The sequence below is a fragment of the Amphibalanus amphitrite genome, unplaced genomic scaffold (genome assembly GCF_019059575.1).
Source record: "Amphibalanus amphitrite isolate SeventyFive unplaced genomic scaffold, NRLGWU_Aamphi_draft 000306F_arrow, whole genome shotgun sequence".
Lineage (NCBI taxonomy): Eukaryota > Metazoa > Arthropoda > Thecostraca > Balanomorpha > Balanidae > Amphibalanus > Amphibalanus amphitrite.
In genome coordinates this window covers 404,150-431,171 of record NW_024881801.1, presented here as the reverse complement: position 1 = coordinate 431,171, position 27,022 = coordinate 404,150, and the positions used below count along the sequence as shown (strand labels likewise).

General features: G+C 48.5%; 1 protein-coding gene across 2 annotated transcripts; it reads right to left on the bottom strand.

The window, feature by feature from the left end:
• Nucleotides 1-105: 105 nt before the first annotated feature.
• On the bottom strand, nucleotides 106-26,201 carry LOC122388059 (sodium-dependent nutrient amino acid transporter 1-like). Of its 2 annotated transcripts, XM_043378838.1 has the most exons (14): nucleotides 26,024-26,201; nucleotides 19,252-19,347; nucleotides 17,372-17,458; nucleotides 16,648-16,861; nucleotides 16,229-16,318; nucleotides 10,201-10,423; nucleotides 9,369-9,520; nucleotides 7,311-7,429; nucleotides 6,456-6,559; nucleotides 5,599-5,788; nucleotides 5,196-5,372; nucleotides 4,393-4,669; nucleotides 3,563-3,657; nucleotides 106-1,185 (listed from the first exon to the last, which is right to left on the bottom strand). In XM_043378838.1, the coding sequence occupies exons 1-14, from the start codon at nucleotides 26,054-26,056 to the stop codon at nucleotides 799-801; spliced, it is 2,244 nt and encodes a 747-aa protein (XP_043234773.1). In that variant the 5' UTR covers nucleotides 26,057-26,201; the 3' UTR covers nucleotides 106-798. The 2 variants fall into 2 exon arrangements, with proteins under 2 accessions (XP_043234773.1, XP_043234774.1); XM_043378839.1 differs by lacking the exon at nucleotides 19,252-19,347 and having other exon boundaries at nucleotides 26,024-26,172.
• Nucleotides 26,202-27,022: the final 821 nt, after the last annotated feature.

Sequence of the window (27,022 nt, the reverse complement as noted above, 5' to 3'; positions counted from 1 at the left end):
CATATCCTCCGAATGATAGCTAAAATCTTTGTCTCTTATCAATGTCTGGATTCAATGAAATAATTGGCCAGGCTCTCCTCGGGGTGGAATTTCAGGGACAAGTGGTTAAATTTTTAGTCATTTATTGCATTTACTTAAAAATACCCCACAGACATCACAGAGTAACGTCTTGACACATGCGTTTGTTTAGAGGTTAAATTCGATCGAGAGTGTCTACTTTCGACATGATTGCTCGCTCTCACTCACGCAGCTCACAGACGCGCTATCCGGTATGAAAAACTCGCGCACCCGAGAATCTTCAATCTGTTCCACAGTCCCGGCTGTGACAAACGCTCGAGTGCACATTGAGCGACGACAAAACGGCTCGCCTGAGTCCGCACTCGACACGGGTCGTCGAATTTCTTCACTTCTCTACCGTTCAGTGAACATATCTCGATTTGAGAGGCAGTTCTGCACATCACCCGTGCACATGCAGGAATGCGTTATTGCTCACGTGATCTGTTAGGAGTTTGAGGGCACGATCGCACGCTCAACAATAACATACATCGTTACGCGTTGTAGTCCTAGGCTAGAACACTACATATTCAGAGCCCGGCTATTCCGCTGAAATCTATCGGGCCTCGTATAATCAGTAACAAGCTGGTCTATTGGACACTTCGTCGCATCAAATCTACACATGAAATATTCTGAGAAAAATCGACCCCAACACTCTCATCATTTCATGAGACACCCCTATCGCGGTTTTCTCATCTCGCCAAGTTCGTGTCTCACAAAGTACGCGTCCCATGATCGCCGACATCACACACTGGTGTCGCGGCTGGCGCCGTCTGTCGGCGGACGCGGCGCACTGTGCCTTCTGGCCAGCTCCGTGTGGCGGCGCTGCTGTCGCTGCTCCAGGGACGGCGGCGCGTGCGACACGGTACGCCTGTAGGTGCGGCCCGTCGATGACATGGTGCGCTGGAACGTGTGCCCGCCGGAGACGGTGCGGCGGTACGCGGCGCGGCCCTCGCCCGATACCGTGCGCCGGTAACTGGGGCGGCGCGGCTGGAGCGGCGGCCGCGGCCGCCGGTGCGACTCCCGGCCGGCCAGTGGGTCCTTTCGGCCGGTGGCCTGCAGCCACTCTTTGCGTTGCTCGTTTTCCGCCGGGCCCCAGTCGGCCGCCGGCTGGAACGTCGACCGTACGCGCTGCAGAAAATGGAGAAGGTCGTCATTGATCTGGGCGGCGGACAAGAAAAAAAAATACAAAGAACAAGGACGGACTTGGCTCAGTACGACGAATGTCACGTTCTCGTAAAGGAGCGCCATATTTTTGCTGATGAGCATTGTGACACTGCGGACCAATCTCCAGTACCAGCGGTGTTTGATCGTTACGGACAAGTCAACAAGTAAATCTCAGCAGGAATGCGTGAGGGCTATAAGTTTGGCTAATTAGTGCGTCCCTTACTCGACTCTCATGTTGTTCTTCCCTCTACGCAATGCCACCGTTTCGGTGAGCGTCTTTCGTAAATCCCGCTGGATCTCAGAGGAGTCTGGTATTAAGTTGACTGGCGCTCTCTGTTAGCCGAGACTTCCTCGGAGAGCTCTACAAACAAGCTATGACACCCCAGTCTCAACAACTGTCTTCATTAGAGCCGGAACGGCTGGACTTCTTAGCAGCGGGCGTGACGGTAGTTCATCGAGCTCCGGCCTTTGCTAGAGGAAGTTGTAATGAATTCTGGACTCACAAGGACAATAAGCGAATCGTCTATGACAGTACGTGTCCGGCTTTGATGGGAAAGCTAAACTTTGCCATCCGAGTCAACCTTCCAATTGCCCGGCATTGTTCGATAAGACGGATAGGTCTGATGGGGACTCCACAACAAGCTCTGCTTAGCTTTGGCTCAGTCGCTCTGCCAATCCGTGCATTCAAACATTCGATCAGATTTATTTCATAATTGAAATATACGCTGTACAATCTTATTCAGTAACAGTGGCTTTCCATGTCCAGCATTTTCTGATATCGTTAGAACCAATTTCACCTCCAATAAAGTACCTATTGGAGAACCCAGCCTCCCAATGCCAAACGGCCGGGACCATGTGGTGTTCTGAGACACCGGCCACGACCAGCCGACATAATATGGACCCGGACAAGCCCGCCCCAAGGCCCCTGGACGTGCCTGGGACCGGCAGGGCGTACCGTGCCGCTGTGCCTGTCAGTGGGAGTGCACCGGCGGACCTGACCGCCTGGTGACACGAAGTGAAATACGGGGGGGGGGGGTAGTCGAGAAAAGTTCCCATTTAATTTTGATACATAAGTTCGCAATAAATGAAATCCTAACCTGACTAGTGGTTAATTGGGGCTTTGAAGATTATTGTCAGACAGTTTGTCAACGGTACGCGTAAGCGGTACGGTACGCAAAACAACAAAATGGTCTTTACTTTTGCCGTAAAAGATCACCGATAAGTTATCGCCAATGCTTTCATATCGATTCTATCCAAAAAAACTTTTAAAATCAGTGCCGTACTCATTATGCGGTAACGATACAACGTGCGGCGGTGTACAGTGTGTTGCGGCACAGCATGAATCAGGCGCTAGTCGCCAGTGCCATCTATCGGTGGATTCTGAAACTGGCATTCGTCAGCGCCAGGCGGTGAAAACTGGTATCTTGAACACACAAGGGAAAGCCGATGGCTCAGCGCAGCATAAAAATCGTTTGATATTCCCTTTTTATTTTCGCATATTTTTGTTCAGTATCTTTTTACTCGACCGGGAGACCCTGGCAGTGAAAAAGGAGAACAGTTAACGGAGAAGAGGGAGAGAACATGACGGAGAGAAGAGAGGAGAGTAGGGACAAAAGACGTACTGGGGTTTTTCTCCCCTATAAAAGAGACCAAAGCAGCAGCTAATCTGTAGATGAAGCCATACGACAGAGACAGCATCGGATCTGTGGGTCAACGTTGATTGCTTTTCTGAAGACAAGAGCCAATTTGAAAGGCAAACATCTTGGCCAGCTGCAGACTTCCGCCGCAGAGCAAACGACGGACGTGCAATGCCACCGGATGGACCTTCCTAGACCGTCCCGGAAAGCACGTATCGCAGCCTTGAATAGGATCTGTGGACAACAATGGCGCGAAAAGCCCCCCGCAAATCCGATAGATATTGGCAAATCTGAGTCAGATTGTGCAAAAGTGCTGAGAGTCACCGAGTCGGTATCAGTGCCGTCAGCACGGCATGGGAACAAATCAATCGGCGCGGAGAGCCGGCAGCGCGCCGCCGCCGATGGCGATTTATCGCTGCCGACCGATGACGTCATCAACTTATGGCGTCATCGATATCGCGGCATCTACACAGAGTGTTGCGTCTGTGGGCTATCAAACGAAGACGAAAGAGAAACCTTACGTTTTTAACAAGGATTTAAGCTAGATATGCATTGTGTTATTTTATAGACATCATTTTAACCTGTTAGTTTAATAAGAGTGATCCAAATCTTCAATACCATATCTCGCAGGAAAACAACGAGAAGTTGATCGGTTGCGCTCACATTCATATAGAATATTTATAGTAAGTTCATCTATGTCTCACCTCCAGAAGCGTCCTTCCTTTGGCGTTGTAGACTTCATACACGAAACATACGGGTACCGTAAGAAGGGCGACGGTGATCAGAACCCAACCGCAGACTGTGGGACAGAGCGAAGGTTTTGGTAGATCACTGATCAGTACCCATCCGCAGACTGGAACACAGATACGGCCAGGGTAAACAGCTGGGTATGGACATTGAAACTATTGGGTTAGACGCCGTGACTATTCTGACGACAGATCAACCCAATCATCTGCGATGACAACACATGTCAATTATCATTTTCCGTTGATTTGAAATATTTAGACTCTGAGATAGCTTTTCTGGCTTATGAGGACTCTGTCGACTATGTTTCACCTCTGGTGGTAGACAGACAGATAAATCCATATCTATTATCCTCAAGGCCTGGTTATTTCTCGTTCACCAGCCAGAGATCGAAGCTTTCAATCAATAGGGCCGCTCGGAATCAGGCTGATAGTACAGCTGTCCCGGTTGTTTTTACCGCCATAAAGTCGGGACTGTAGCTGCTCGTTATCCAGTGCCCTTTTACTCGGCAGATTATATATAGAGAGCAAGTCACAAAAAGCTACTCGAGTTGCTGCCGTAACGTGCAGCAAGTAAACGAACAAAAGCCTTGCTGTGATCTGTGAAACATTTTAGTTCGTTATATTCCTTGCACGACCACGTATTCGATGCCTCCAGCTTTTAGCCATCATTACTCCCCAAAAGGGATTAGATCGTTAATTTCACATCAGTATCATTGAGAATGTCTTTCATAAGTTCTTATCAACTCAGTGTGGCCGAGGCCGGACAAAATTGTGTCGCCTGCACTTACTCATTGCGCTGTTTGGGTATCCGATCTTGCCGTACGTCAGCGGCTTCATGGTGACCACGGCGTAGATGAAGATGGCCATGAGAGCCAGCGGGATGAACACTGCCCAACAGAACTTCCAGTAGTAGTTGGGCCGCGTGCCGATCATAAACTCCAGGTCGTCGCTAAAGTTTTTGATGCCGTAAACCCACTGGATAGCGACCACCTCGAGCGTGGCCAGGATAAAGATGATGAAACCTCCACCAAAGTGGTCTACCAGGTTCAGAATGAACTGACCGCCCTGAAATATAGATACCGAGTTATATAACTAGCTCATGATACACTACATGGCCATTGGCCAGGTTATAGGTAAGTGTACCTTTAAGTTTTGTAATATAGCCGGCCGGGCCATGAGAAATCATTTGACGTCCTGATCAATAAGTTATTCGTGCACTTTACATGTCAATTATACTATCAATGAGCGGGGTCTACCATTTGGCGGCGTTCCGGCCCGTGTGCTACTGGCACCATGGGCCGACCGCCTGCCATTGCGGGCCGTCAGTGCCGACCCGGGCAATACCAGTCATCACTCATTCGGGAGGTTCTCATAAGGAGAACGGTAGGTTATTGATGACGTGCTCCGAATATCAGCTCTGCGCCGACCGACTGCACCGCGGCCGTGGTGATATCCGGCCGCACACACCGATACCGCAGACAAATCCCGGATCGACTGTCAAACTATCCCGAGCGGGCAGCGTTGAGGAAGTCAGAGCGTCCTTAGAGTTCGTAGGGGTCAAAAGGGTGACATTGAGTGACGTCACACGTACCGGTGTGACGTAGATGAGTCCCAGGAGGAAGCCGAGGACGGAGACGATGCCGGCCGCCTGCCATTGCTGGATGCGCGGAAAGTCCTCCCGGATGATGGTGATGACGCAGCCGGTAAGGGCGGTGGCCGAGCCCACACCCAGCGTGAACAACATGAGGAAGAACAGGACGGCAAACAGCTGCAAGGAGAGACGATAGGGGTACGGGGTCAGCGGGTCTACTAGGGGATGGCTGATTCCACGATTATTCAGCAGAGTTTCATAACTAAAAACTACCCGAAAGATCGAGCCCAGTGAAAACCAAGAGCTACCATGAACCCTGTAAGCACATTGTTGTTAGTATTTTGATATTCATCTTCCCGTGCGTGACCTAACCTGCCCTGACCTGACGACCCCCATCACTGACCTGCGGCACCCCGGGGAAGTTGGCCAGCGCCTGCGGGTACGAGACAAAGGCCAGCGACGTGCCGCCGCCCTTGATGACCTGGTCCACCGTGGTGTCCAGCTCGTGAGCCAGGTTACCCAGGATGCCGAATATGACGAACCCGGCCAGCAGCGAGGTCAACATGTCGGCCACGCTGATGATGGCTGCGTCTCTGTGGATCAGTCATGGAAATATGAAACAACTTCATAAGGTTTTGGTCACTGATAGTTGTAGGCAAAACTTGCCTTCACCATTATGTCATTTAGTGGAACCAATAAAAACTACATGCATCATCCACCACACGCTCAACTTTGTCATATGTCATTTGAAACTAGCAGTGGCCCTGACACTGTCTGGGCTTATTCATTTAACCATCGAGATGTAGTACGTTTTGAAGACAAAGGACTTCGATATTAAACATTCATGCTATGTGGAGGAGCTCTTTTGGCAGACGGCGCTTTGAAACCAAGTTTTGTCGCCGCTATTTCTGTTCTTAATCTGGGGGATAAAAGTTGAAATGTGGAGAGCTGACACCGGCTGGTTTTCGCGACCCATGTCATAAAGAAGTGGGCACAGTTGCCACGGAGTCGGTCGAGAACTCAAAGCCTGCCAGGAATCCCAGGAATTCATGAGTGAAAGTTATTTATTTCTAGTTCTGGATATATGTAGTTCGGAGAAGCGCTCCGTATGCGATACGTAGGCGTATAGTAGAAACGCTAAAATAAATAATTCATTTACTACAGCTGTGAACAGTTTGACTTTATCCACGGTATAAGCACGGCGGAGGAAGGACGCAGGAACCAGCAGAGACAATGGCAGCACTATTCGGTAACACCCACCTGGCGACGGGGTCTTCGAAGTCGTTGTAGCTGGAGTACATGATCAGCGAACCAAAGCCCACAGACAGCGAGAAAAACGACTGAGTGACGGCGGCGTACCATACCTGAAATGGCACCGGCGAATGTGAGATACCTTCCACAGAGAACTATTGCAGCATTGCATGTATACAGAGGTCTATGATTACGCACATTTTGTGAGAGATATTCTCCTTGTCTAAGAAGCAACAACCCTTTATTTACAGACTTATGGCGCACCTGCGACTAATGGCGCACATATACCTGCAAAGGTCAGTGATGAAAACCGCCAATGCCTCGTATTCATACGTAATTTAAAATGTCATTTACAATAAATTTATTTGTGAGTGGAAGAATGCAAGTACATAATAGGTACGTCGTCAACGGTCACTCTGCCTACATGCATATATTGCAGCACTCTGCTAGATACAAAATTTATGGGGCCAAAGTCCCTGCAAGAAAGGACGCCCGATGAATGAAGATGAGCATTGGTTCACACTCAATCGATGTGGCTTGGCAGATTTGTGACTGAATCATACTGAGTAGGGCTAGACACTGGAGGATCCAGACAGACCGTCAAATTTACAGCCCTAGAATTCACTGTGCTTTTGAAAACTTTAGAGCATTCGGAATGTTCTAGTGGTTGGATGTGATTTTATCGTTCCTCTAACATAATTTAGGTGCGTAATCACACCCCACTATAACTTTATTGATGTCGAATCGCATAGGTACTGGATACAATCTCTTGCAAATATATAATCTTAAGCCCAAATCTATCGTTAGCATCATAGTCCGCCAAAAACTTATTCGCAGAACGCCTGCTCTCTAGCGAATTCTCACCTTTGGGTTGAGTAGTTCGCTCCAGGTAGGTTTCAGGTAGAAGATGATGCCGTCGTAAGCGCCCGGTAGCGTCACTCCTCTGATCAGTAGGGTAAACAGTACCACGTACGGGAAGATGGCTGTGGAAGGGAGGGTAGACGTAGAGATTAGTGTTAGAGGGAGAGAGAGAGAGAGAGAGAGAGAGAGAGAGAGAGAGAGAGGGAGAGAGGGGGAGAGAGAGAGAGAGAGAGAGAGAGAGAGAGAGAGAGAGAGAGAGAGAAGCTGAGAGAGTGAGGGAGAGAAAGACAAGTCGAGGAAGTGAGAACATGACCCAGTAAACCAGCACTTCAAAGGCCTACTAACGTTTGTTTTATCTCGCTCCTACACCAAATCTGGTCCTGTGTAAAGCAGCTGTTCCAGCCGATTGACACCGTTCCGTGACCCCGAAGTGCCGTGTCTGCGTGCCTGTCTCTGAGGTAACACCCTCTCCTGTACGATGGCGCGCCTCGGCCGGCGACGATCGAGCCATCTCCGTGGACGGGCCATCGGAGCTCATCACCGCTGGTCGTCGGCGTCCATCACTGGGACGGTCACGGCCGGCGGCGCCGGTGACCCAGTCTGACCTCAATTAGGGAGACGTCTGACCTCAATTAGTGGGACGTCTGACCTCAGTTAGTGGGACGTCTGAACTCTATCCGACGACGGTGACCTCAGTCTGACCTCAATGACGTATGTATTCTACTAAGGGCTGGTGAGTGATGACATCGGTTAACCTTGACTGATGAGGTGACTGATTTCTACGCAGAGGCAGTGACTTCATCTGACCTCAATTGATAGGATATCTGACCTCTCCGACGATAGAGACCTCGTCTGACTTATGTCCGATGGCATTGACCTCAGTCTGACTAAGCGGCAGGTGGCGAACTCAGTCTAACCTCTAGCCGGCAGTGGTGACCTGCGCCCTGCGGTGCTGATAAACTCTTCTAACCTCTACCTATAGGTGACATCTGACCAGGCGGCGATGCAATGTGGAGGTATTTATGAATGGCCTCAACTTGATTTCGACTTTGAGCTGACTTCTGATTCGCCCCTCAACCGCATTCAATTCGTCTCGTTTGTCGGGAAAGTTTCTCTCAAATACATATTTACGCGCGCGTTCTGTCCCGCTGTGAATGGGCCCCGAATTTGTGAACTTCCGTTCGGAGTTTTCGTTAATTCGCCAATAGCGAGTAAGGTAGCAGCTTCATGTTCCCTTCTAATTAAACACCACTCCTGCGTCCCGTGACACCACTCCCAACTCAGTCATGGAGTACCGATTGCGTAACCCTACTCGCTCACCGGCGGCCTTGACCGCCACACTGACACTGCAGAGCCATAAACGTCTCACTTTCTGCAACTGCGTCTTGCCTGGTCCACCCATCCCGGCTCGCGCCCTCCAACTGCGTCTTGCGTAACCCGTCCATCGCGCCCGGCGTTATAACAACGACGCAACGGCACGTCGGCTGCGACGCACTACCATCGAAAGCGCGCTTCGGACCGGCGGCCGCCCGTCATCGACCGACGAGCCGACGGGAGCGGACGGTCGCCCCCCGCGACCCGACCCGGGGGTGTTACGGATGGGGGGGGGGTGCGGAACTGACCCGTCTCATATGTCGCCGGCCGACCGGGGGTCGTCGGAGAGGCGAGCTCTGACGGATGGCCGCTGACGGGCCGGCTGTGTCGGCATGTTTAGCGCCGTGGCGACTGTGAGGCGTCGCTGACACTTGTTTTGACTGGGTTCAGCGGCACTGCTGACGCGGCACTAATGGAGCGGCAGAGGCCGCCGGGTTTGTTAAACCGGCGAACGCGCGACGAAGCGCTGTTGACACGGCTTAACTGTTGACGCTTAGCTGTGTTGTGACATTGCCTTGCAGTTTGTTGGCTGCTGAGCGAGGATCTGTATTGTGTAATCATATTCTTACCGGTGATAACAACGATCATTTGGCTGATGTGATGCGTGTTCCTAACATTGATCACGGCTGTTATGATTTCACAACTTCCTTTCCACACCCCCACCACAGAAGTTGAACTCCAACTAACCTGTGAAGTAGGCGACTTTGCCGGAGCTCTGGACGCCTTTGACCAGCGTCAGAAACAGGATGACCCAAGACAGCAGTAGACACAGGGTGAGACGCCAGTCGGGCGCGCCGATGCCGTTGTCGATGTTTGGCACCTCCTTCAGAACGTTGAACCTGTGAAGGAGAATAGGGAGGTCGCCTGCTGAGCTCAGACCCCTACTTGTTGAAGGGTATTCGGGTACCACTAACTGGTTGTGTAACAAATCGCTCTTCGCTCGCAGCTCGCAGCTGGTTTTCAGCAACCAGCGGGCAGCAGGCATGTAATAGAGAAGGGCGAATTGACATTTACATATGTAGCTCATTAAACGATATCCCTCAGTAAACGGTTTTCATTTGGCTGATGCAAACTTCTTGTATACCCTACTAAATGCTGTTGCGCACCACTGAAACGGTGACAACAATGACACCGATTTGTCTTTACCGGAACCTATCAACGAGAACTATTCAACTTCAGTGTCGCAGGCCTTGTTTCCTTAACTTCGGCATTCCATTGCGAAATTCCTGACTTAGGCTTACGACGGTGCATTTATCACACACCCTGAAACGGTTCGGAACATTTGACATTCAGGCGGATAGGTCAAGTAGGAAGATGTGTAAGCCTGCTCAACATACGAATAACTATAAATAGACATTGGACTTCGATCAAGTGAAAAGTAGGAACCGCAGTTGTATACGCCAAAGTAGTTTGTATACATTAACGCAGATTTCCAGCAACGGAACCCAGCGCAGCGCTCCGCCCCTGCAGCACTCACTGGAAGTACATTTCGGTGGATCCCATGGTGTGGTTCACTCACTGGAAGTACATTTCGGTGGATCCCATGGTGTCGTTGCTGGTGAGCTGGGACAGGTTGGTGGTGGGGTCGACACAGCGCGTCAGGTCGGCCCAGCTCGGGTCGCACACCATCCACGGCAATACCGACGAGAACGAGGCGAAAAAGTAGAACACGGTGAGCGCCATCAGCGCCACGTAGTAGGAGACGACCGCCGATGTCGCGATCATCTGACCGTACCCCACACCTGCCGCAGAATGGAAAATGTTAGAAAAGGCTGTGACTCATAACTTGTAAGTTGTGTCGGGAGCATCACCCTCGGCGAGCCGACTGTATCTGCATGCTTCGTAGGGCGGTGCGGCATGTTGTAAATCGGAGCTATTTCATTGTGTGTTGTGCGTTACCCAAGCATACAAAAATTGTCGGACAACCAAATTTTGGGCCGAATTCGCTAACCTTGAACCGCACAGTCGAGATACCTATTAGATGAACGAATTCGGATGCATTTCTAAAACCAACACATCAACAATTTTGGGCGTTTGTTTCTGAAAATCAGAATGAGCGGGATAATTATGTAAGTAACTTTTGGCTTTGCATGAGCATCAATTCCGAACCATAACACAAGTGACAAGTCCATCTTCCTACACAACATCTCTCCGCCGAGACAATGCTGCTAACGTCACCACTGTCTCCGTCGGTCTGTCCTCTGGATATGGCTGGCAGCAGTACCGACGGACGCCGGACAAAAACAAGGCGCGGGCGACGCGACGCCGCCGCGGGCGCAAACGAGCCCCCTGCTTGGGTTGCAGATCGATTATCTGTCGCCGCTCGGTCGGACCGGGTGTGTTGATCAAATATGCTGAGGAAAGATCGCTCCGCTGGCGGCGGTCACTGGCGAGATTTTGATCCGAGCTGCGGCGAGCTCTGGTCCGAGCTGCGAGGTTGCCGGTCCTGCCCTGCTGGCTGATTGCGAACGGGCGCTGCTACTTTATGGAGATCTGGTCCTGCTGGTCTGTGCTGCGAGCGAGATCTGGTTCGATTTCGAGCTGCGAGGCTGCCGATCCTGTACTGCTGGTGCCGTGCTACTGGCTGAATGCGCACGGGCGCTGGTTTTGTACTTCGAGCGGCTGCTGGTCCTGCCCTTGCTGGCTAACATGCAAACCAGCGCTGATTTGTGCTGAGCAGCCCAGCGCTGTGATCAGCCGACACGCTCGACCAGCAGCTGAGGCTCGATGGGCGCGTTTGGCCGCTCCCCCTTATGATCCCTGGGGAAACTCTGGCCTGATGTGTCTGGTCCCTGAGGGCGAGGCCGCTGCCTGATCTTGCCCGTCCCTGGGGTGGAGACAGATGAGATGACCGCTTGCGGTGGATGCGTCGCTTCCTTGGTATCTTGAGGCCTGACTGCCGATTGCGCTGGCGGCTTCGGCTATATTGTTTACAATTTTATTACGTCTTATGCCGTATTTTTACGCTTTCTAGACTTTGCATTATACTCTCAGTATTTTCCATTGACAGTACCCTTTCCTTTGCGGTATAGAAGACATGAATGACTTTTGAAACGAATGCGCCCAGACAGTCTTTGATATGCTTTGCTTTAATGCCGGGCACGATGCTTTGCCGGCTTTTTGTATTTTCAACTTTTTTAATACTAGGTATCTTTTCCCCACAGGAGCGTGGCCAAAATAAGGATCTCCCAAAAATAACTTTAAGACATTACCCCAGGTACCGGGTATATAACTGGTCACAAGACTTCGAACCTACAACACAACCTTCATGATACTTCGTCAAATGATATGAACTTCTTACCTCTGTGAGCTTGAGATGAATTGAGTAAGACCTGAGCGAACAGGGCAAGAGCGGCAGGTGCCAACGTAAGTAACATTACCGGGGACCCTCCCGGGTGCTGAGATAGTTAGCAAACAAATCTGAGTTCACTCTCTGTGGTCTTTCGTGAGGTCTCTGAAGGTCAAAACTCAAAATGATTGTTGTCTCCTCAACTGCCTCAGGAAGCCGTAATTAAATGAAGCTTAGAATAGGCTCAACAACATCCGCTGCTCATAAATGATTCATGTCGTCACGACAGGCTAAATAAAGCGTCACACATTTGTATAGTCATTTGAATGAGTGCTGGATATGAATGGTGTAGCGTATGGGATATGACAGACCATGCTATTCTGGCTTGTTTCACGGTGACTATGGTGCGCTTTGCGTGGGAAGCCCTCGCCACTCACTCTATTCTCGTTAACCCCGCCGTCGGCACTTTAGGTCTCAGATAACCAGATCAGTCATCACATATCTGCTCCTAGCGATTCTGAGCGAAAAGGCTGCTGCGTTCCGGAGCTGCAGCCTGCGGCTTCTTTGAGGGCATACGGAGATAATACGCGCGTAACATAAATATTTAGACTAGAACGCTCGGGTATAGCGGCGCTCTGGAGAGCTCTAGAACGTGGGCAGACCAGGGCACGTTGTTATACATTATGTATGTCGTTGGGTTTCCCGCATAAAAAGTTCGCCAAACCATCTCCAGTCATTCGATTATATAAGGGGTTATATCTTTTCTGAGTATCTCTCACGAGTGATGCATTGGTTTTTCATGCTTCGCAATGAACTCTTTATGTTTGGGTGCCCCATTACTGAAATCCGCTCCCTTAACCCCCGCGCTGGGGCGTTGATCCGAACGTAACACATCGAGGCGCGGCGTTTTCACCCTCCCCTTACTCGGATCGTGATCCGATGCCAGGGCGAGGGCTATGTATAGCGACAAACGGAGAAATGCTGCGAGAAGTCTTTGAAAAGATCATTTTAAATAAAGAGCCTGTCATTTCTAGTTAAGTTAAAGGTCGGGTCACCAAAGGTCATCAATAGGTATGGAAGGGAGATATAAAGTGTGTATTGAAAAAGATAAGACTGCCTTTTGCTTTGATCAGCTTCTGGCGGAATCCTTCCCCTAGCCCGCGCGCTGGTGGGGTCTGTTTATAACGCGACCGGTGGGGGGGGGGGGTATTTTTAGCCTCCTCCCCTCGTATCTCGGAAACCACTGGAAGGATTCGTAAAATTCACACGGTGTTCGAAAGCCCTGTCAAATTTGTCGACGGAAATCCAATTTATCGACCTCGGGGTCACCGAGGACGTCACAGGTCAGGTCAAAGATAAAGTGTTTTGCTGGTCACGGGTCTTCTAGGGGAATGCGCTATAACATCGAGCAAAACGGATTTTATCGAAAATCAGCGATAGGGCGTCAGTTGCCTAGTACATATGTTGCTATTAGAGGTCACTGATAGTACCAGGTCAGGTCAAAGGTCAGGTCACTAAGGGTCAGCAGTAGCACATGAACCCAATTTTACCTAGGGCTGTGTAATGCATGTTTTATGGCCAATTTTTCATTTCAAACTCAATGTTGTTGGTTATAAGACCATCAGGAACGGTATAGGTCACTTCCTGGTGGAGGTCAGGTCAAAGTCAGGTCAAAAAGTTCAAATTTCATAGTTGATATTTTTGCATAAAATGGGCATTGATTCGATGCAGCTCGTCACGGCCAGTCTAATGGTGGTCTTTGTTTTGCGCTACGTGGTCTAGAATTGCTAAAATTGAGTTTAAAAATTTGACGTCATTCATTTTGAACAGTTTTTTCGCTATAACCTGGCCGAAAAAAAGGTATCGATCTGAAATTTGGTATGTGACTAGAAGTTAGTAAGGGCTATCACATATATTCCGTTTTTTTTCGAAAAGCGATTTTTTTGGATTTTTTGGGCAATTATATTCAAAAAATTACTTTTTTATTTTTGCGGGTTAAAATTGAAAACAATAAAAAATTCCGAGATAGCAGTTGTGTAGCCCTGGTAATTCTACACCTTATTGTCTTAAAAAATCTCTTCTCTTAAAAAAAAAATCTTCAAGAACTGATATCTCTTCCCACGAAACCTTTTTTGGGTCGAAAACGGTAGAACATGACGTCACTCTGACGTCATTGGCGGCCAATCTATCATAGCCTTTGGAAAAATGTTGGGTCACAATGTGTAAAATTGATGCCCGGGAGGGTACTGTAAGTTTGGTGACGATCGGCGCAGCGGTTCTGGAGACATATCGAAAAATCTGGAGGAGGGGGCAAAAAATAGCCCCCCCCCCCCCCCACCAGAGCGCGGGCTAGACGTCACCCGTCTCTCTTTGACCGATAAACGGTTTGCTGGATCAACGCACGCCACTCTTCTCACCCACTCCTTTGCGTCATAGGTACCCTGCGTCATCCGGGACCGCGCAGCTCCCCACTCCGGCCGATTTTCCAGTGTTTGACGTGTCACCGACAGCTCGCCCCAGTTGCCGTGCCAGAGCAGACACGTTACTCAGTGCTCGGTTTAGTCGTGCCGTCTCAATCTGGCACTGTATGACATGTTCACGGCGCCGCTGCGTGTCGCCCCAATATGTCTCGGATGGCGCAACTGATGGACGTTTATAAACAGACCTGGCCACAGGCACGGCGGTCCGGCGGTTTCAGAACGGGTCTCGTTTGTCAGAACGGGTCTGGATCGTGTTTCAACTCCATCTGGGCCATAGTTTGATCCCCTTTTTTGGTCATTTCTGAACCATCGTCTGTGTTTCATCCTTCCGCAGACGGAATGTTTCTCTCGTATGTTCGAACTCTGTTGGCGGTCGACAGATATGCATATCCAGGGACCGATTCGCGTTGGCGCACTAAGGCCCTAGTGACACTTGATTTCAAGCGTCACTATGCGATTTCGGTTCGCGCTGAGCCACTAGCCGATTGGTGTAAAATACCGCTTAGTGTCACTACATTCAAGTGTCACTTGGCCGCCTAGTCTTACTAGCTTCCTAGTGCGCCATCTCGAATCGGCCCCAGGTTCCAGTTAACTGCAGCAGTGTGTCACGCTCATTAGCGTTTGTACGCTCAACTGCATATCTCCACCGTCGATAAGCAGTGGCCGGCTCTGCCGCTTATCGTCAACTTCCGTCTGTTGATGGCCGCTGTGCCTTCAAAGCGCCGGGTCATCAGTCTGGCTCAGCGTTGATCAGCTCGGTCCGATCGGCCGGCCGGCTGGACGGTCCTCTCCACCGCCGCCGATTGCTCCCAAACGCCGCGGCAGCAACGCGGCGCCGGCTGCGGCGGCATTTTCTGTGATGTGTTGTTCGACGCCCGAGGCTGAGCGCCCTCGGCGATCGACCCGAGCCGCCTGTGGCTGGCCGGGCGGCGCGCTGGGCCACCGGCGCCGCCCACCCCCTCCCCGTATATCCGAGCCGGGCATATTGCCCCGGCCGCAGCTGCGCCGTCCGCCGCCTCCGCAAGCCGCCGCTCCTGCCGCTCCTGATGACGTCACAGCACAGGGGTCGGTCACGTGACACTCGTTTGGCTGTTACGCGCTGCCTGCCGCCCGATGTCTCTGCTGAGATATTTGGGGGCTTGCTTCAAAGAGACAACGGTAGATGGGAGATGTCAAGAGCCAACATTTAGTGGAAGAAATGTCTGGACGCCATCGGGTGAAAAAGCTGGCCCTGTAGAAATGGACGTGTCTGGCTGACAGATTGAGAAAGTTGGGCAGTAGATGTTAAAATATGGCCGTCTGCTCGACGTAGGTCAAATTGTTGAACAGAGTGGGCCCGGCAAATCAATGTTATTAGTGGACCGTTTAACTCTGCGGGAAAGCCTAATTGACAACACCACTAAACAATATTGATTTGCCGATGCAAACGTGGCTCGAAAGATTAACTTTGGGTAAAATGGCGTCGTGAATTTACTCGCTCATGGTGTGCTGTTCTTCTCGTCATGTCTTTTAGTTTCATAATGTCCGGTTTGGTATGATAAGAAGTCATTTGGTATTCGTAATTGGGATATTTATTGATTTTTCCTGAAAGACATCAACAATTTCTACAAACAGCGATACAAATTCGGTGTAGTTGAATGCAAATTATTGTGGATCACACTATAGAGAACAGAGCATGGCATTTAACTACAACATGACATTAACTAGCTCCGTTCTCACTATCAGTTACTTAAAAACCGAAAGGACATCCGAACGACCCAATGTTATGAACAGCTCACCTCTGAAGGCCGGAACCACACTCCAGACTCGAACACTGCCGTGAGACGAGAACTGTCCCATGGCCAACTCCATGTAGTACAACGGTTTACCTGTTCACGACACAGACGTAGGTACTGTCACGGTGCTGGCAGAGGCTCAGCAAACCACTGCGTCACTCCCTGAAGCATATCATCGTCCTACGCATAGGATAAGACATTGCAGTTGTGCTTCCTCACTTTATCTCAAATATCTGCCCTTTGTTACGCTCCTAAAATAACGCCATAAGTACCGTTACCATTTTAAATTCATGTGAGAAATAGCTGGACATATTTCAGGAAGCGCCTCATACCCCGTCCCATTGATTCGCTGAAATCCCAGGAGCGACCACACGTCATCACACTGATGGACCAAAGAGCGACCGATCCATCAGACCACTCACCAATAGATAACAACACTATGATGTAGGGTATCAGGAAGGCGCCGCCGCCGTTCTCGTAGGCGGTGAACGGAAATCTCCACACGTTGCCCAGTCCCACCGACATGGCGATGCAGGACAGCAGGAACTCCACTCGGTTGCCCCATCTTTCACGTTTTTGTCCGTCGTCGCCGGCTTCGCCGCCGCCGCCTCCGGCGCCCCCGCTGGCTCCATTCTCCTGGGGCATAAATGCGATTAATCCGGGCTGGATAGCATGCACGTGGAGCACCTGATGTTCCCAGATCGCTTTGTTATCGATTTTGTTATCGAATGTTCCAGCTGTGCCGGCCGATAAATGAAATTGGAGCATGAAAGGTGGGTGACTAGCATGGAATCTTGCATCACGGTAAAAAGACATACACCTCATTACCTGCATATCCTTGATATATTTTCCCATGTTTATAGATGCAATGGTACATTGTGCAAAATGTGCATGCATCAGAATAATGTTTCGTTTTAGCAAACAGCTCGGTTATTGCAATGTCAAATCTTCCAGTATGCATTGTTAGTTTCCCAGAGACATCACTGCTAGAAAGCTGTAGGTACTCGCAAATGAACATGGGCTATGCAATGTACGTAAGAGCGATTATCATTATAGTTAGTTGAAATAATCAGGAAAATGGACCTTGCAATTACGTAGGTCATTATTAGACATGTATTGGGTCACCGACAGCAGGCCAGTTCTTACCGTGAGAGGGAGGTCAGTGAACCCGTCGGCGACATCCACGGGTGAGCTGTCCTCCTCAGGGATGGCGTCCCTGCCGGTTAGCTGTAACTGCGGGGAACAGAGGCCAGGGACAGAGGTCACGATAGGTCACGGCAAGTCATTGCAGGTCAGCAGTCCGACGGGAGTGTTAGGAATGAGCGTTTGGTAACAGTTATCGCACGCATGTGTGTGGATTGGATGTCAAGGCAAAATCGGAATGTTATGTGCGAATGTAAGCAATCGCATGAAAGTTATAACAAAGATATATGGAGCTGTGGAGAAAATGTAAGATAAATTGGAAAATCGCAGTCTTGAAAAACGCGGTGTATTATTTTCTTGTTATATTATGCAAGTACTAGCAGCCTGGTACTCCATGTGCCCGGTTACATGTTAGCCGTTGCGACATATTCACAGTTTGTGCTTGTCGTGCAATGCGATCGGTTAGTTGTGTTTCGTGGTCATTGGTTGTTAGGCAATCGTGTCAGCGTTCAGATGGCTCAGCATCACGAGCATGCAAACTGTTTACTCGTATGTATGTATAGTGTTATACGGTATAACTTGTATGATTATAAACCTCCCGGGGCTCCTGGAAATTTTATTCACAGCAAACAGTTATTCTTTGCAAATGTTGTCCGCTGCACGCATACATACAAACACAATCCAAACATATTATGCAAAGTCGCCACAAATACACCACACATCCATTATGCTTTTTGATATCCATCCATTGTACGCTGGTCTGTATGGCCCAGTCAGAAAAGACTGCCGATAGACCGCTCGGGGCGGGCCACAGTCAGTCGGTATGATTATATATGGCCCCCTCAGTGGAACATTTGTCACTGACTTCGATTGGTGGGCAGGCTGATGAAGACTTTCAACGATCGATTGATTCGTGACGCGCTCAGCGATGAGGAAGTCAGCGCCTGCAGCCTCCGCGGCGGGCCGGATCGAGGCGAGACTGAGCTCGAAAAACGCGGACAGGTCTGGACCGTGTCACCGAGAGGACGAGAGAGAGAGAGAGAGAGAGAGAGAGAGAGAGAGAGAGAGAGAGAGAGAGAGAGAGAGAGAGAGAGAGAAAGAGAGAAGAAAGAAAAAGAGAAGGAGGAAAGGGAGAGACGATGTGGGACTAATGGATCTCTCACTCGGACTGTTTCTTTGGGTGAGGATTTGTGACAGACAGAAAGCAGGAGGTGCCAGATTCTCCGAAAAGACCGATAAGAAGGGAGGGAAGGTAAGACGAGGCGTGATCGTTCCGGATCCGGATAGCGCCGCTAATTGTCTACAGCAGCATTTCCGCGGCTGTCCGAGCCATCATACGGGACATTGTTAGCGAAGGTCGGGGCGGACAACGTGGGCAACGAGAGAGTGACGAATGGAGGTGACTGAGGAGAGAGAGAGAGAGAGAGAGAGAGAGAGAGAGAGAGAGAGAGAGAGAGAGGGAGAGAGAGAGAGACGAGGAGAAGGAAAGGTGAGAGACGCTGAAAATATTAGGTGAAATGTAGTAGGTATTGGTATGGTACCTAATTGAAAAGTTGCCTAGACTTAACTTAGCGTGTACCCTACGTTGGAAGATCTTCTAAAGATAAGAGAAGATTCATAAAAAGTACTCGTATCCATTGACATCCATTGACAACGGATGGTTCTCACTTCTCAGCGACTTTTTCATTCGCCATCTTCAAACATTTATATCAATATCTTGTAGCATGCAGTGCCAGTGCCCCATTGATGCAAAAGCATAAAAGCAGCATGCTTATTACAATATTGCCTATCATACATCCGGCAATAAATCATTCGCCAATTATACAGTGAAGCTAAAGACCCGGCGGACTGGTCATCCCCGAGCGGCATTCTTGCACTCTGACCTGTGCCGTGTCTATTTCGGACCAGGTTTCTGTGGTCACCTCGGTAACAACCACCTGCTCAACCTCGATATAGCTCTCATCACCCAGATCATCACCCTGTAACGTGAGGTGGATGACGGTTCATTCTGCCACTGGATGTTATTCAAGGGTAGCTCTACGGGTGGCTTTTCTGTTGGTACTAACTACTAAAGCAAGCCTGGCCCCGGCACACGTTTTCACTTTAGATGATCGTTTGCTTCGATTGTTTGTCTACCTAGTACCTACCATCTGCTAAAGTATGGTCTTAGAGAAACACGCAAGCTTTTATAATTAGGATGACAAGACGGGTGTCAACGGTATTTTGGGCCTAGGAGAATATGGGTCAAATGTTCTGATTGCCTCGGCATAACAGCATCTCTAATGGCATATTTCTATAGCAGCCAGAACCTGCGAAGCAATCGTGTAGTTGCATACCATTTTCATAGATGTGTCTGTTAGTCACGGAAGGCGTTTGCCTGCGTGGGTAGTGTGTGCCGCATCACACGCACTCAGCGTGCTCAGGGTCACTTTTCCTGCTCTGATTCTGGTTTCTTTCTGATGGGTTTATAGCTACGAAGTCGCTTTAAAAACACATATGCGAAGTATTTTTTTTTGCATGAATTTTCAGTTTAGAAACCAGGAGGCACCTGAAAAGGTCTTCAATGTATAAATTTGTGTACAGCTATGCGTAATTACGTCAGAGAAACATGAGTTTAGTTGAGTGGCCTGAACTAGTAAGCCAGAAAACTTATTTCTTTTCCATCACAATTATTGCTATTTTATTGCGTTTTCTTGGGAGCCAAAGTGTCGATATAACTCAGAAATGTCTCATTATTCATCCCTCCATGCAGCTCCCATCCCACTCATACACATACAAACATACACAGCCGGCGAGCTTTGGACCTACTAACCCCGTTAAACCACTGATGTTTGTGTATCTTGTGTCCCGCGTGCGGCACACAGCGCGCATATTATTCGGGGAACAAAAAGCGTGTTGTGTCTGTGCCATGTCCCAGGGCTAGTTCGGATGCCTGGTGTAGATCTGCTGCCAGGGCAGCTTCTGGTAGTGTCAGCAAAGCCTGCCCGTCCTCTATAGTAGCATGCAATTGCATCTTATCTGTACGTATAGATTATATGAAACATTGCATAAGATAACTTGCCTATTTTGAGGCGAGGTCCGAACACACACGTCACACTTCACCCAAAAAATAAAGATTAAGTGTTTTTGCGACACAATTTCGTTTTTCTAGTCTGCAATGCAATTATGCTTCAAACTCGAAGCAAAAATAATTGAAAAATAAATATTGCTATGCAATGACTCAGAAGATAATTATTAAGTTCCCCGTTCAGCTTATAGCATTGACCACTACTTTTCGGCGAAATCTGTGGTATTTTGGTCAGTTGTGCAGTATCGTGAGCGTCGGTAATCGATTAAGGTCACGACACGCTAAGATCCATCGCTTTTGGTACTTTCCTGTGTTGATTACTTAACCCGCGAGTTGCTGGGGGGGGGGCGTTAAACGCCCCCACTTTTTTCGCCGAGCCATAGCATAAAAACGGCGCGCCGCAGGCGCGCCAAATTTTGGGTACCTGTAGGGAATTGATTGAAGTTTATTGTGACAAAGTTTCAAAAAAATCGGTCGGAAAACTTTTGAGATATCGAGGTTTTAGTGACGTCATGATTTCTGAGTTTTCCACCAGAAACGGCATATGTTCAAAAAATCATATAAAATCACAAAATAGACACACAGACATGCCGTAAACGCCATTAGACTGCCAATACCGTAAAAAATATAATGGCTATCTTCGATTATTGATTATCGTTCCGCATTTTCCAAAATCTTGAACTGAATCTTGGCAATTTGTCGTGACTACTTCACGACCATGATACATGCAGTTCTTAAATTGAACTTTTTTAGCCAAACACGTACACATATGATAAAATGAATATCACCATAGTGTTCTACGCCCTAAATTACCCCTAAAACATGTGTCACAGGCTGCGAATATCAGTTTCGATTTTCGGGGATATGTGCCTACCCGGTTGACCTGACCTTGACCCTGACCTTTGCTTGACTGACCCCTACATGGAGCACACTCTTGTAGGCCTTATATGATGGATTGTGCACCGTTTTGACAGAGTTTATGACGAGAGGCGCCCATTGCGAAGTCCTGAAGTCATACTGAAAGCCCGATTTCAGGTGTTTGACCTGACCTTGACCCGACCTGTGACCTCAAAATTCAACTTTAAAGCATTCATCTGAAGCGTCTCGTCGCGTTCTTTCGTTTGCCGTCTCGTGCGTTTCGCTGCGCTTATTGGTTCTCGAGTTATCGGCTGGGGGCGTTTAACGCCCCCCCCCCCCCAGCAAACGGTGGGTGGCGAAATACCCCAGCAAGTGCCGGGTTAAAACAGCTTATAACCTCGCCGGGTCTAATGGCATTTTGCACAGTCGTAGTCGAAGGAAAGGGTCAGCGAGTTCCACCGCCCGAATCCGAAAACCACAGACCATTCGTAACAAGAAGAAGGCATCAACAGCTTTCAGTACGTCGTGCAGATTTATAAGACGGGCACATAATTACAACCATTCTTTGATTCTTCTTAAATCGGGCTGGTTCCAAATTGAAAAAATGTCAAACTTGTTGTTTTATTTAACCTAAAATCAACGTAACATTTCTTAAAACCTGTCTTGCTGCACTCTCTCTCTCCCTCTCTCTCTCTCTCTCTCTCTCTCTCTCTCTCTCTCTCTCTCTCTCTCTCTCTCTCTCTCTCTCTCTCTCTCTCTCTCTCTCTCTCTCTCTCCCCTCTCTCTCTCTCTCTCTCTCTCTCTCTCTCTCTCTCTCTCTCTCTCTCTCTTGCTTCCCTCTTCCTTCATTCTCTCATCTCTCCTTCTCATCCTATAACTAATCTTTTTTCCCATTTACTTTGAGCCAGTTAGTTGGTGCGATACCAGGCATTGTAGGTTGAATAGATACAATAATCAAATGTCGCGTCGGTTAACAAAAATGTTTTATCTTTTAATCAGCTTTTTGAGTTGTTACTTATGTTCACGGGCCGGATAAACGTATCAGCATTTTGCTTTTGCAGGTAATTGGAAGTAACAACTTTTTAGTGCCTGTCTATCATCTGATAGATGACATTGTCGAAAGAAATGATCTCGTTACAGCCCCGCGTTTAAACATATGGGGCTGTAATATATAATTTAAATATAAAAATAGAAATAAACGTCAGCGTAAGTTGACGAGTTCAAAAAAGTTGAGCAGTGCCGTTTTCTGTGGTCAGTGGGGCGGACGGGTGACCGGTGTGTTAAATATATGTAGTCGGGAGGAGCGTCTCCAACTCGTACCATCGGTCTGAGGTTGACCGTAAATCTGCTGAACGGCGTGGCGACACTGAACTCTGACTACATGGCCACCGGACGGCACTGTTTGGCTGACGGCGGCAGAGGTCAGCAGGTCCAAATGCCGAAACTGCCACCACAGCCATTTGTGGCATTAGCTTAATTGGATTGCAAGGCGCAACAGAGGCGAGAGATCGTAATTGTAACAAATGGTGATGATAATGACGTCGTAAAGATAGCTTTTAACAGTTACACTCTGTATTTCAATCAGGGATGCGGAGCCGTGGAAATTTCAGACGGCTCCGGCTCCGGCTCCGGCTCCGGAGAAAAAAATCGGCTCCGGCTCCGGCTCCGGCTCCGGGTGAAATGTTATGGCGGCTCCGGCTCCGGCTCCGGCTCCGAGTAAAATGGTCCGGCTCCGGCGGCTCCGGCTCCGGCGGCTCCGGCTCCGACTCAGTACATCCCCTACGCAATCAATTAAATACGGGTGGAAGAAAAATTGGATTGGTTATACGCGTTACTCTTTGCCATGACCGGCTCACCGCGTCCCCGCGCAAACGCACCTCGGAGAGAACTGGCAGAACAAAGGGCTAGGAAGCGATGGCATTGGAAACGCAGTCGCCGCGAATCGGAGTTCAGTGAACCATCGTAAGCTGACACCCGTCTCGGCTGCATTGGGGGGTGAGGGGTGGGGGGTGTGTGGGATGAGACGGTGCTGGGTAGAGGTGGCAAAATGTGGACCCGAGGACCCGGTCCAAAGAACCAGTCTGGACCCATATGGGTCCAGACCGGTTCCTGGAAATTTTATGACGGGTCCAACCGGGTCCTACCATAAACTATACTACATCTTGCACAATGCACACTACACATTATTGCAAAATATGAAGTGAATTAAGTGAATGTTTCTTTGCACACAGTAGCTCACGAATATTCCCAGTGGGAAATAGGCTGTTTTATATGATCCAACTGATGATACCTACAAGTAGTTTGCATGGGGAACGGGTCCAACTGGTTCCGATTCCAACTAAGACCGGGTCCGACTGGTTCCAGAAATGTCCAGTCGGGTCTGGTTCGAGTCTGGTTCCCAAAATTTTCATCTTTTGCCACCTCTAGTGCTGGGAGTCGCAGTCCACTGCACTGGTTTGAAAACAATGGCCGTCACCTGATGACTGGTCCTCATGTTCTGGGGATGCAGTAGACGTGGGGGGGGGGGGAGAGCAAACAGGAAGTTGTTTGCGTACTGTGGGATACTGGGGATATTCGGATTTTTTCATTCATTTGATGGCCCATGACGTAAGTACCATATGTTTTGCCTTGTACTGTCAAACCGAACTAGGTCAATTATTTTTTTTCCTCTTCAAAAAATAAAAAGGAGCCGGAGTCGCCCCCTTTTTTGGCGGCTCCGGCTCCGGCTCCGGCTCCGGGCTATATTGTTTCACGGCTCCGGCTCCGGCTCCGGCTCCGGGCAAAATATGCCGGCTCCGGCGGCTCCGGCTCCGACTCCGGCTCCGGCTCCGCATCCCTGATTTCAATGTAACGATTTGCCAAAGAATATCTCCATGAAATGCTTGATCTGTAGCCAGTTGGACACAAGAGTTAGGATGTGACAGTTCATTTCATCTGTCGTTTGAGGCCAGATTTTGCAGGCTGGGCTAGGTCAAGGTCAAGGAAGATCAGATTTTGAAGTTGAACATAGGTAAGTCAAAGAAGAAGTGTCCAGGAGCTAGAAAATATACTCAGAAATCCATGATGTCATTTGCTTTATATATCTACGTTTAAAGCAAACAGAAAAGTGATGTTCGAAATGGGGTACAATATTAGGTAGGAGAAAATTGATTTTGAGGTCATACTTTGAGAACTCTTGAGAAAACTTGGCAGTTAGCACACCAGTTGAAGATTTGAGGTTTTGTATAGTTTATCCTTTATTGTGAGAAAAATGGGGATTTGTGCGTTTTTTGTCTTTAAAAAAGTTTTTATTTAGGACCATTTTCTTTAAAATCCCAGAATTTAATTTGGGAAGCATGGTATTTGATGTCTTCAGTAGCGTTTACTTGTATATTCATTACAAAATACCTACGTCTATGATGGAATCGATTTTTTTTTTTGCCACATTAGACCAAAACATAAAAAGTGATATCGAAAAATTAATTATAATTCTCTAAATGTTCTATGACATTTTACAAACTGTGTAAAATGTATGTGGGAGAAGCTGCGGAAAGTTTAAAGACGATCGCAAGATTAGTTCTTACTTCTTGACTTTTTGCAAAAAAAAAAATCGGCTGGAGAGGCGTCAGATGCCCCCCCCCCCCCCTCCAGGTCGATTAATCGGATAAGGAAGTCCGCTCTTAATACAGCAAGAACTTGAGGCAAATTATATCTACCGGCTCGATTGATTGCATTAAGATACATATTAAAAAAAAAAACGACGCATGTGTCGAACATGCGTCAAACCCATAAACACTAGCGCTCCTGTTCAGCACGTAGTCTCGTATACATAGTAAAACCTCACTCAAGCTCAAACAATAACGCAACTTCGTCATCCAGCCTTTGCAATGACATCTTTATGTGGTCTACTCACTGTTTATTTTTGTGGCACGGCAGGTAAGCAAACGTACGATGTTCAATTAGTTTCAGTCTTTTTTAATTGGATTCAGTTATCTTAATTCTTAGTTTGAGGCTTTTTTCAATCGATCGCCACGTACATAGTCAATGGAAGGGATTTAAAGTTCCCTTTATTTTTATCGCATTCGTCCAAGTCTGACTCAGTCAGGTCACTGGTCAAGGCCAAATTTGAAGTCATTTTTTATCACTTAGGTCACGATTTTCCGCTCGAAACGTCTCGTTGAAGGGGATGCAAATTGCAAAGGCAATAAAATTGTTCTTACGAGTTACGATACACCTGAAAATTTATCGCAGAAAACAATATATGCTAAGTGGGTCAATTTTACAATGCTTTTTTACAACGAGGCATTAGGTAGATTATTCTGTCGCACCTTATAAGCTGTTTAAGCGCACGAGCTACGGCGCTGCTCTTCGGATATTGTCAGCTTCAGTCGGGAACAAAACGTGTATTAAATTTCAATGACAAGTAACCTGCACAGGTGACATCATTTAATACCCTCAATGAAATATGCGCGAAGTGCAAACTACTTTCGATGGACCTTCGCTGGGGCTCATCATTATCCATTATGCTGTCTGGTATTCATATGCTAAACATCTGGGTTATTTATCATAAAGTTTACACAATTCGCGTTGTTGCTTTTCTTTGATCATTTGACATTTTGCATACTTTTTGAAAACGTCAAGGAACAAAAGCGACTCTAATTTAAATCATCGTGGATTGCAACAACTGCTTGTCCTGCAACCTGTTGGCATGCCTTCACATCTATCTCAATCCATCTTCTGGTGACACCTACCTCTTCCGCGCCCATGGCCGGATCGGCCCCCATCGACTACCGTCTGTACCGCGCCGCGTATCACCACTCCACTACGACGGCCCACGCCCGCACTGTCACAGGTCACTGTTTGCAGCACCGGGGCAGCGCTTCCGACCGTGCCCGGGTGAACACTGCCGCCCACCGCCGGCCCTCGGGCGCCGTAACCCCCCCCCCCCCCGACCCCCCTCGGCCCCCTCCCGCGTCGGTAGCGATGACAGTCGGTAGGCGCGTCAGTGGGGCGACGGTGATTTCTGGACGATGCCCGGTGGTTGAACGGGCACTGTCTTTGTGATGAAAAATCCGCTCAATAGCGTTACCGTGGGGTGTCGTTGTTTTATTTGGCCCTCTTTTGTGTCTTTTTCCGTTAGCTTTTCTACCCCTTTCAATGAAAGCACTTTTGAATGTATTTTGTTAGTTTTATGGTTTCCGGTGTTATGTTCTTATTTATTTCAGACAAAAAGCCCAAACCTCAGTTATCGTAACAGTTATAAATAAAGCATTCAATTGAGTGTTTTATCATACCATAGGTAGATGCTCCATGGAGTTATTTATTATGGTTCAATATGGACCTTTCCACCACTGTCCAAGAAGAGCGAGCATTATCACGATTCTATCGCGAAAACTTCAGCTGATCCTTAATTCAACTGTTAACATCGGAAGGCTACTTAATTTTCCCTCCACCGCAGCTATGCCAGCCTCATTGTCTTTTCAGATAAGAGAGTATCCGCGGCCTCCGTCTCCTGCTGGCCTTCCCATTAATTTTCCCATTTTTCTGATAAGGAGGACCATCCCTGCGCTGTCAAGTCCCCATTCTCGTATTTTCGCATAGCCGAATGACAATGGATGTTAAGTAGGGATATATTTGACTTCTGTATCTCAAAAGATTTCAGAAGAAAGGCAAAGCGGATCGAAGGTCCTCGACAATATCAAGAATATGTTTCAAGCGTATAAAAAGCAAGACTGAATCCCAATAGGCTT